This window comes from Opisthocomus hoazin, chromosome 14, assembly GCF_030867145.1.
Source record: "Opisthocomus hoazin isolate bOpiHoa1 chromosome 14, bOpiHoa1.hap1, whole genome shotgun sequence".
NCBI lineage: Eukaryota > Metazoa > Chordata > Aves > Opisthocomiformes > Opisthocomidae > Opisthocomus > Opisthocomus hoazin.
In genome coordinates this window covers 10,922,730-10,933,791 of record NC_134427.1, presented here as the reverse complement: position 1 = coordinate 10,933,791, position 11,062 = coordinate 10,922,730, and the positions used below count along the sequence as shown (strand labels likewise).

Below are 11,062 nucleotides of genomic sequence, written 5' to 3'. Positions count from 1 at the left end.
CTCAGCCCCAGCACCGATGGGTGAGTATTCAGCCCCCCAGGCACAAGCCAGCCCCAGGAAATCTCTGCAAAGACTCCAGTTCCTCACTGCCGGTGGGAACTGGGAACCCAGCTCCGGATTTTTTCAGGTGAGGGCAGTTGTGCGGCACGCAAGGAGCCAGGAAGGCCACACGAGATGGAAAGCTCGGAGAGGAGGCTGCGAAAGAAAGGAGCCTTGAAGCTGGCCCGAGGAGTGCTCCCCAGTTGAGCTGTGCGGGGCTCTGGCTGCCCCTCCCATGGCTGATGCAGGCTGGGGGGTCACTCTTGCATCAGGCTGTTGATCTTTGTAAGCAGCACATCCGTCTCGGACTCTGGGGAGACAGAGAGAAAAATCAGTCGTCGCCAGCAGCCACCACCCTGCAGTGACAGGTGGAGCAGCCTGAAAAGCAGGTTTGAGGAGACCTGGGGAGTGTGGGATTCCCCAGCGCTGTCCCACAAGGACAGGAACTCCCTGGGCTGGGATTCCCTTCCCTCTCCTGGCCATCCTAAACCGCTCCGTCATGCTCGGCTGCCTGCCTGCCAGGGAGAGTCCCGCAGGCACAGCCTGGCTCCAAGGGAGGGGAGCTCACACCGCTGCACACTTACCTGCTGGCTGCCTTCTCTGGGAGCATCTCCTAGGAGTTGGAATGGGATCGATGTTAGCATGTAAGTCTGGCCTCCCCCTTCCCTCCCCCAAGCTCCCAGCCGGAGACGGTGGGGCCCCACAGCACACACAGTCCCACAGGGATCTGATCTCGATGCCTGCAGCACTGGTAAAGGAACAGGGCCAAGGTTCCCCAGCTTCATCCCACCAAATCCTGGGGTGCAGAGCGAGCTAACAAGTGTGAACTAAGATATCCAGCAGCTTGAGGAAGGGTCTGACCAGATTTTTAGCTGCAGCCTGGTGATAAAAGCTGCCTCCGTGTACTTCTGTCTCAGCCAGACAGGAGAGGACTCCCCAGGGTGTCAGCAGGGTGGCAGCAGATATGCCCGGGTTTGGGTACATACCAGCCACCCAGGGCACACTACAGCCTCCCCCAACAGAACTGCCCCAGGAGGGGGAAGGAATCAAACGTACTTCAGCAAGAGGAAGGCCCAGAGGATGGCAAGGAAGGAAGCACAGTCTACAACAATCCAGATCATGAGGTACGTGCTGCTGGGCTGCAAGGCAACAAGACAGGCCATGAACACCGGCCAGGGGTGGTGTGCCGGCGGCACAGCCCAGCCTGCTGTGCCAGCAGTCACAGAATCACAGAATCACAGAATGGTCGGGGTTGGAAGGGACCTCTGTTGGTCATCTAGTCCAACCCTCCTGCCGAAGCAGGGTCACCTACAGCAGGCTGCACAGGACCTTCCGCAGGGTCACACGTTCCCATGCCAGCACAGCACTGAGCAAAAGCCACCCTGCAGGCAGCTGGCACAGGGCTGTGGGGCAGGGTGAAGGATGGAGGGGCCACTTACGAGCAGCCAGATGGGGTGTTTCATCTCCTTCAGCACCTGGCAGGCGTTGGTGGTGACGGAGCTCACCCCAGAGCACCACAGCACGGAGAAGAGCCAGGGCTGGTTCACCACGTACAAGTTGACAGAGATGTTGTCCTGGCGGTACTGCCTGCATAGGGACAGCCGTGGTCTGAGCAGCAGACAGAGGGGTGCCGGCACACTCAGCGTACAGCCAGAGAGGACTGTACATCTGGGATGTGAGCCAGCATTTGCAGCCACATGGAGCAACTGTCTGGAGAGCCAGACCCGGGGCAGATTTGCTGGCAAGGCAGAGGACCGCAGCCAGCTCCATCCCCTGCACCAGCCCTGCCTGATAAGGCATGCTTGTCTGCAAGGCTGTAGCGCGCACCTTGCCCTTCCCAGCAGTGCACCAGCACTCAGCCTCAGCTGGCCTTCGCCTCTGCTGGCCCCTGGGACAGAGCAGGGACAGTGCCCAGGCTCCACAGCTCCCAGGCTCCTGGGCTCAGGGGTCACACCTGATCTCCTCGGAGCTCATGTCCTGGTAGGGCAGATTGACACGCAGCAGTGGCTCCTTCTCATTCTGGAGTCTCTTCCGGCCATAAACTTGCTGAAGGCCTGGGGCTTGCTGTTTGACCTGTTCCCTGAACCCATCCGGCAGCCAGAGGACCTAGGCAAGAGCCAGAGAGCATGTGCAGAGGAGAGATGCTCCAGAAAGCTTGCTCTCTTCTGGTATTTCCTTGCAGGTCCAGGCACACATAGTCTGCTCAGACAGCTGTTTCCTGCCCCTCTCTCCATGCTCAGCTCCCTCCATGAGGATCTTTGCCAGGACAGTCTCCTAAGAGCTTGTCCCAGACAAGAAGTAAGCACGACAGACCCCACTGAGGGGAGAAAGCAGTTCCAGCCTAAGCAAGCTGCAGCAGTTACGTCCTTTCTGGGTCCCTGAACAGATCAAGCGGTGCATCCTTTTGGCCCCAACTCTGCAGCAAGAATGTACCTTGGATCAGCACTTCAGTACGAGTCTTTGCTGTGTCCTGTCCTGCTCTGCGTTCCCAAAAAGCCAAGCAAGGAAAGCAATCTGGGGGGCTAATTCATTGCCTCAGGACAGCACGTGCTGCAGAGGTTGGATGGAGTGCAAAGGCAACACAGGAGGTTGCAGCAGGAATCCAAGAGCTGGAGGGAGAGGTGTGGCGCAGCACGGGGAGGTGGAAGCCTGAGCGTTGTTTTCCTGCTCTTGCTAGCACTGCTGGTCCCCTCCCTAGGCTGAGTCACTGTTTACCCACCAGGGTGGCCAGTGCTGGGGAACCAGAGTATTTGGAGGAGTCTGAAGCTGTAGGCATTAACCCCTAATTATTGGCAGCTTCTCCCAGCTAGAGAACCCCATACCTGGACAGGGTTCCCCAGCAGGGATCACATAAGGGGATGTGGCTATGGGGTGGCAGGAATGCTCAGTGGGGCTAACGGGGCGCCTCGCCATGGCAGGGGTGTGACAGCAGGGCCTGGCAGTGGTGGGGTGGTGGCCAGCTCACCTGCTGTAGTGGGATGCCTGACTGTAAGATCACTCCCAGGGTGGCATTGACGAAGCTCTGGTAGTCACTGTGGTTCTCAGGCCGGAGGTCGAACATGATGGAGATATTGCTTTGCTTGGCTGCCTCTAGCGCCTGTTCCAAGGATGGGATCTTCTGCTTAGTCGCCTGGTCGCGATCGCTATCAGAAAGACTCTGCATACTGGGAAATGGCCTCCGCTGCAAAGGTGAGAGAGAGTTAGTCACCAGAGGCAGACCCCCTGTAATCTTCCACCTCCTAAACTGGTGCCCATCTCTGGCTCTCAGTTTCCTACGCTGGCCTCTCCACATGCTCTCCAGTGCAGACAGGGATCCTTCCGCTGTATATCCACGGGGCACCTCTACCCTTCTCCCCACTAACAGCAGAGTTGAAGCAGCCCCAGCACCTGTGGGCATCTGGAGCAGCTCAGCAATTGATTAGTCACATTTTGGGAAGAGCCTTGCCACAGCTCCCTCCAAGCCCAGGCAGGCTGTGCAGCTCAGAGAAAATGCATGAGACATCTCCCCTCAAACCAGCCTCCTCCGTGACTAACCTGAGGAGTCAGAACAAACCCCAGCTTGGGGTGTAACCGTACCCAACAGGATTTGTGCAAGCATGGATGTCCTGGTTCTGTTTTAACCAAAACCAGGACAGTGGAAGTGCTTCTGCGCCCTGTCTAGGCGTCTGCCAGGACTAGCGCTGCAGAGAGCAGGGCTCATGCTTCACCCACAAATGTACCCATCCCTGACCAGCCACCCCAGGGGCATCATGACCTCCAGGAACCAGCTGCCAGCATCCAGCTGCTGGAGGTCTGTCCAGTTGAAGGTGGTGCTGTTCAGGGCAGCCCTCTTGGGGAACACAGCCTGCACGTTGGTTGTCCTGGTGAGTTCCTCGTCATGCATGAGGAATGGGACCCCATCAGCACTGGCAAAGGAACAGAGAGGGAAGCTCTGTGTTGCAAACTGTTTGTCCTCTGTTCATGCCCCAGCATTTCTGTCCCCTCCCAGCCACACTGCTAGGGTAGCCCCCACCTTTCTGCCTACTTGTGGTCCTCTACACAAAAAAGTGAGTGTCTGGAAAGCACAGAGCACCTAGAGACCAAGCCAGGAACCAAGCAGTTCTTTGCTTACTGCAGCAGCTGTCCCTGTAGCAGGATTGCATGAGATGAACTAGAGCCAGGGTCTGTTTTCCAGGCAGTGCCCCTCCCCTGATGGTGCCTCCCTCCTAATGGCCTGGAAGGTAACCTGCGTGGGGAGGACAGAAACCCAGTACCTCTCCCACAGCATTGGGACACCAAGCTGGAGCCAGTCCCATACTAGGAAGGTGGGAATGGCAGAGCCCTTTGAACAGGGCTGCCTCTAAATGCAGGCTATATCAGTGTTCCAGGTGTGTTCCAGCATGCCCCATGCGGGAGGTGACATCCCAGGATACACAGGCCCCTTCCTCCCTTCCAGTCCCTGCTGTCCCTTTTCCCTTTACCTCACCATGACGTCTGTCTCAAAGACTTGCACATCACAGTCCACCGCCTTGTGCAGTGACATGAGCGTGTTTTCGGGGGCCAGCTGGAAAAGGAACAGTGTTAGTGCAGAGGACACAGGCAGGAAGGGGCAGGAGGCAGGCACTCACCCTGCCTGGCTGCACCCAGCAGCTTGCCTGGGCTCTGGGGCAGCCACAATGAGACTGGGGAGACCCCAGTAGGGTGGGGGATGGAAAAGGGCTGGTGTAGACAGCTGGAGCCTGCCTAGTCCCTGCTTCCCAGCCCACACGACACAGCCAGGCTTTAGAATCATAGAATCATTAAGGTTGGAAGAGACCTCTGAGATCACCAAGTTCAACCGTCAACTCAACACCCCCACGCCTGCTAAACCATGTCCCCAAGTGCCACATCTACACGTTTTTTGAACACCTCCAGGGATGGTGACTCCACCACTTCCCTGAGCAGCTTTTTCCAATGCCTGACCACTCTTTCAGTAAAGAAATTTTTCCTAATATCCAATCTAAACCTCCCCTGATGCAACTTGAGGCCATCTCGTCTCCTGCAGAGTTACCTGCTCCTGGCCCAGCAGCACTCTGCAAGCAGCTTTGCCTGGTGGCTGCTGTGCCCACCCTCCTCATCCTGTGCTCACCCATTCTCCAGCCCTGTGCTGTCCTGGCTGGTGTGGGGACCCCTCTCTACTGGGCTGGCCAGAGCTCGTCCATGCCTGCAGCAGCACGGGTCTGATGCCGGTGCCCATGGCCAGGCACAGCCTGGCTTTCACCTGCAGAGCAGCCTGCCCCATCCACCCTGACCACTGTGTCGTCTCACAGCTGGGTTCAGCAGACCACAGTTGTGCCAAGACACTACCAGAGCTGGCCACTCACCATGGGGGCTCCTCGGTGGCCAACCAGGGCTGGCTTGGGGGGCAGCTGGTTCTCCTCCATGATGCAAGGGGAGGTGATTCCCAGGGGAGCCAGATACAGTGCAATCATCACCGCACAGTACACAAGCAGGAGAAACACCTTAAGACCTGCAGACAGAGAAGACAAAGGGATGAGGTACAAAGGAAGTGTTTTGCAGGCTGTTAGGAATAAGCCAAGGCTGCTTCACTTGGCATTACGTGATGGTTGCCCTAGGTCAGGCATTGCATCCCCAGCCTCAGGAACACTGCAGATTTATTCTTGGCTCACTACCTGTCCTCACACACCAACCCAGCACTTCTGCAGGACTCAGTCTGCCACTTATAGCCCTCCTTCAGCTGCAAAGCAGCAAGGGCTGAAGATGCACCAAGGGCTTGGCATGAGAAGCAGCAACCAAGAGCAGATGTTACTACCAGACTGAGTCCTGGGGACTTATTCCCACTGTACCAATGCTCTCTGTGCACCACTCTGGTGCCACTCGGCTGGGTGGTAGGAAGTAGGGCAACAGCCGAGGGGCGAGGTGGAGACCTTGGAGGAGGATTACCTGCGCTGCGGGTGCGGTAGATGAAGCTGGCCAGGGGCCAGGCAAGGAGCGTCATTCCCCCCACGATTCCAATGTGCAGGAAGGGACCTGTTGCCTGGGGAGCCAAAGGCAGGGTGTCAGCAGCCCCCGTCCCCAAAATCCATGTGCTCCAATGCCAGGGATCTGCCACTGCAGCCAGCACTGCTGGAAGAGCCACAGCACCAGGGAGGAAAGGACAGGCTCCTGGGGGGACTGAACAGACTCCCCTTTCTGGTCCAGCCACCATTCATCACCCTGACTCCAGCCGCTCCAGGCAGGACTGCAAGAGCAGGGGGAGCACCTCGACTGACCAGGCAGCAGAAGTCAAAGGCAGGGAGTTAACCCCCACGGCACACAGCCATGCCCGGGGTTCCAGTCACCACCCTTCAGCTCGTCCCCACAGGCCAGGTACAGCGGGGGAGTCTCTGGTATCGAGGTGACTCACCTGCAGGGAGATAAGCGCGCTTCTCCACTCCTCTGCCCACTTTATTCCCAGCCCTGTGAAGGCTGCAGCCACCACCAGGGCAGTTAAGATCAGCAAGGTCTGCGGGGCAGGGCACAGGGCAGTTAGGGGAGCACAGAGCATCCTGCAGGCCAGCTGGGCTCTGCCCTGCCAGGGCAGGCAGAGTCCTTCTCACCCCTTCCTCCCGAGCCCCTGCAAGTCCCGAGACCCCACTTCCCCCAGCTGGGTTTGCAGCTGAGCTCTGTACCCCATGCTTTGAGCAAGGGCAATATTCCCATCCCAGAGGTGCGCGGCTGCGGGACAAACAGCTGCAGCCCAGCTCAGCGGGGACACACAGCCAGTCAGTGGGGTCACAGCAGCCATACGCAGACCCAGTAGGCTGGTCACAGCTTCCCAAGGTGCAAGGGCAGCCAGGGCAGGCACCATAGAATCATAGAACCATTAAGGTTGGAAAAGACCTCCGAGATCATCAAGTTCAATTGTCAACCCAACACCCCCATGCCTGCTAAACCATGTCCCCAGGTGCCACATCTACATGTTTTTTGAACACCTCCAGGGATGGCGACTCCACCACTTCCCTGGGCAGCCTGTTCCAATGCCTGATCGCTCTTTCAGCAAAGAAATATTTCCTACTATCCAATCTAAACCTCCCCCGGCGCAACTTGAGGCCATTGCCTCTTGTCCTGTCTCTAGTTACTTGGGAGAAGAGACCAACACCCGCCTCACTACAACCTCCTTTCAGGTAGTTGTAGAAAGTGGTAAGATCTCCCCTCAGCCTCCTCTTCTCCAGACTAAACGACCCCAGTTCCCTCAGTTGGTCCTCATAAGACTTGTTCTCTAGACCCTTCACCAGCTTTGTTGCCCCCTGCACCCCGAGCCTCTCACCTTGTGCAGCCAGTGTAGCTTCAAGGGCTGGCCGCAGAGCTGCAAGCACAAAGCAAGGACCTGTGAGAAGGACAAGGAGATATCAGAGCTGGGCTGCACCCCACACCTCAGCACTCTCAGGGCACAGGACTCAGCCACAGGAGCTCTGGCCCCCTAACACAGGCAGGGTCTCTGGTCATGCTCAGGCTGACGCAGCTCCAGCGGGCCGGACGCTGCGGGCTCCACCTGCCTCTACTCAGGGCATGGCAGCCAGCCTGTGCTCAGCACAGCTCCGTACCCCCACTAGCCCAGGCAGGATCAGCAAGGCTCACCAGCAGCACAGCCGAGTAGGTGATCAGCACGGCCGTAGCTATGAGCAGGACCAGGGACCAGTCCAGCCACAACTTCCTGTGCTTGAAGATGAACCTGCCAGCAAAAGGGATGGTCAGAGGGGCAGGGGGGGACACCAGGAGCAACGCTGGACATGGGATCCTACTCACTCATTGAAGTTGTGGAAATCATTGAGGATGATGATGGCAAAGTAGAGCCACACCAGTGTGAAGAGGAAGACGCAGAAGAGGAAAAGGAACCAGCTGCAGTCACACTGAAAGCCAGAGATGACAGCTATGCACACTCCTGCAGAGCACCTAGCCCCTGGTCAGGTTGGTGAGACCCCTGGGGAGCACTCAGCCTGCGGCAGGGTGCACAGATGGTCACAGCAGGCACTGGCCTCATGGGTCTGGGCACTGAGCTGCCCCACAGAGAGGGAACAGAGCTCCCCAGGAGAGGTCTTTTGGCCGGACCTATGCTACAGGAAGATGGAGCAGCATCTCCTACAACAAGCTAAAAAAGCTGCCTATGCCAGGCTGGGGAGGACAGCCCCTGTGGCAGGATTGCCTCCTTTCCCATGTAGCAGCCCCCGGGAGCAGGCTGGGACTTTGGACACAGGAAGGGGCAGGGAGCCAGGTCCTGTTCCCTTCTAGCTGGGCGATCTGTGGGCTGGGTGGAGAGGGCTGCTGCACCCCAGAGCTGCCATTGCAGCGGTGAGCTTGCAGACTGCTCCTGCCTGCCCAGCTGAAGCCAGGTCCAGCTTCAGGGTCTCCAGCCCCCAGCCCCGCATACAAGGGGATGTGAGGGGTGCCACTGGTGCTGAGCGGGACACCTGGCAGCCCAGACCAACTCGCACATTCCAGGCAAGACGGGACAAGCAGCGGAGCAGCCACTCCCATGGGAGCTGGAGACCTCAGAGAATCCCAGGGCCTCACCCCTCCCAGGTTACAAATTGCCAGGGACACCCCCTTCCAGCACCCCATCGGCAGGGGCCGCGCCCAGCCCAGGAGCTGTGCCTCTCACGTGCCTTGCCAGGCACTTGGCACCCCGGGACCTGCCTGCCACGCTCAGCCCTCGGGGAGCACGGCGCTCTGCTCCAGGCACACGTGAGCCCTGCCGCAGGCGCACGCTCGGCTGGGCAGGGGACGGCCACGGCTCAGTCCCACTGCTGCCAGCGTGCTGCTCTGCCCTTCCTGTCACTCAGCGGTAACAGACAACTCACCTTCTCACTGCGCCAGGCTAGGGCAGTCCCTGGACAGAGAGGGTGCCAGGTAGCACCCCAGCTCTCTTGGGGCTCAGCCCTGGGGAGCAGGACCAGTGGCAAGGGGTCAGCAGCCCCATGTCTGGGCTAAGCCCCCCCAGCCGGAGCCCCTCCCCACCCCAGCCACCACTCTGAGCCTCCCACGCAGGGGCTGGCCAGCCCCAGCTCAGCATCACCCGTGGTATCACCTTGGTGGTTCCTGGGCCCTTCCTCCTCTTCTTGGCGGTGATCCACCGGCAGCTGTAGAGGCAGAGCAGGCAGGTGGCACAGGGGCGGCAGCAGCCAGGGGGGTCTGCCATAGCGCCGGGCTGTCCCAGACCAAAGGCCACGTGTCCTGCGGGGGGATGAGCACAGCGTGCTGGCACAGACTTCCTGACACACACTGCACCTCGTCCCGTGGAGATGGGGCACTGCAGCACCCTGGGTCCAGGCACTCTGGCGAGCGGCTGCCCCAGAGCCCTGGGACATAGCGGGGCTGCTGGCCGTGTCCCCAGGCGAGGCGTGGTGCCGGGGAAAGTGGAAGCACAGGGTGCAGCCCAACCTGTTCAGCACACTGCCCTGGAACCCTTTGCTCAACGACCTGGAGCAAGCCGGGAGCTGGCAGGGAGCCGAACCTGCTCCCCAGCCCAGGGTCTGGCACTCTGCCTGGGAGCCAGAGGCACGGTGCAGGCTCCACGGGCCGGCAGCCTCGCCGGCTAGCCTGACACAACCTTGCACTCGGGCTCCCTGGGAGCAGCCCAGCTGCGAGGACCATGCAGCCCCACACCGCAGCGCAGGGCTCCTGCTGCGCAGCTGGGGGTCCATGCAGCAGCCTGGGAAGCTCCCCCCGCCTCCCCCAGCCCGGGTCCCCGCCGAGGCAGCACCATCCTGGCAGCTCTCCAGCTCAGCTCGCACAGCAAGTGGTACCCAGGGCAGCTGGAGGAGCTGCAGCTGAGCAGGCGCCGGACGGTCACCGGTCCAAGCACAGGGTGGGGAGCAGGGGGAGAGCAGCAATTACAGAGGGAAACCCACTGCTACAGTCACAAGCACCTAGGCTGGGTACAGGGCTACCACTGGATTCCCCATGCACTGGGAAGGAGAGGGTCTGGACACTCTGCTGTGGTCTCCAGATTCCTGGTGCTCAGCTGGAGGAAGCAGGGAGCCCCAAGCAGGTCTCCCTTTATTCACCCCGAGTAGCATCATGTTTATAACCGCTTGCCCTGCTGCAGAGCTGCTCCCCCTCCTCATCCCAACCTTCCCAACAGGCCAGGCAACCCACGCAGTACTACCACCCTCGCAGACTAAGCCAGACTCCCATTTCACTGTGACCACGGAGCCAGGCACAGGAGCCAGATGACCACATCCTCCCATCCACATCCTCTCCAATGTCAAGGCAAGGGTGTGCCTAGCAGGGCCCTGCCCCATCCCAACCTGGGCCCTGGAGAGAGGGAGCAAAGCTAGCCCAGGCCCTCCCAGCCCCAGGCAGCCACACCAGAGGGGCTCTGCCGTGCCTCGGCTATGGCCAAGGTCAGCCTAGTCTCCCCCTGTGACACAGCAGCACCCCAGAACGGCACCTCGCTCCCAAATACCACCAGTGTGTTGGTCTCCAGGGCTGGGGTGCAGCATGTCCCTCAGGAGCACAGCATCAGCACAGGGTGAGGCATCTCTGCACAGAGCAGTGGCCACTGGGGCATGCACAGCCAGATACCAACCCAGGAGCCAGACCCCTCACCTGCCCAGCCAGCTTCTGCAGGCTGGGGGCTGCCGTCAGCAGGTCCAGCCAGCCAAGGCGCAGGGGATGCTAAGCAGCACAGCGGTGCCCACATCCACTTCCCCCTCCACCTTCTAGGGACAGGATCAGCAGCCGTGATCTACTCAGCGATCACACTGAGGGAGCCAGCCCTAACTGCAGTGCAGGAAGCCATGGGACCTTAGAGCTTCCCTCCCTGATGCCCAGGGGCTCTGGCTGCAGGCTCAAACCCCTGCTGTCACCAGAGGCAAAGGCACCACTTCCACCAGGGAGCAGGGCATTCACCCTGTTGTCCCCTCCCTGCTCAGGCAGGCAGAGTGCTGGTGCCAGCAGTTGCTTGGGGAAACCCTCCCAGCTGGCTCCAACGGCGAGTACAAAGTACAGCAGGAGTGGCTGTGGGTACCAGACGACCTTCAGCACTCAGCTGCTCCGAAAG

The 11,062-nt window shown here is 59.8% G+C and overlaps 1 protein-coding gene across 1 annotated transcript; it reads right to left on the bottom strand.

Annotated features, from left to right (window-relative positions):
- Positions 1-270: 270 nt before the first annotated feature.
- On the bottom strand, positions 271-9,196 carry GDPD2 (glycerophosphodiester phosphodiesterase domain containing 2). Its single transcript, XM_075435617.1, has 15 exons — positions 9,086-9,196; positions 7,807-7,910; positions 7,639-7,732; positions 7,328-7,387; positions 6,425-6,523; positions 5,962-6,055; positions 5,382-5,527; positions 4,500-4,582; positions 3,794-3,944; positions 3,005-3,220; positions 1,994-2,145; positions 1,479-1,626; positions 1,096-1,178; positions 624-652; positions 271-349 (listed from the first exon to the last, which is right to left on the bottom strand). Exons 1-15 carry the CDS (start codon positions 9,194-9,196, stop codon positions 297-299), a joined length of 1,623 nt encoding a protein of 540 aa, XP_075291732.1. The 3' UTR covers positions 271-296.
- Positions 9,197-11,062: the final 1,866 nt, after the last annotated feature.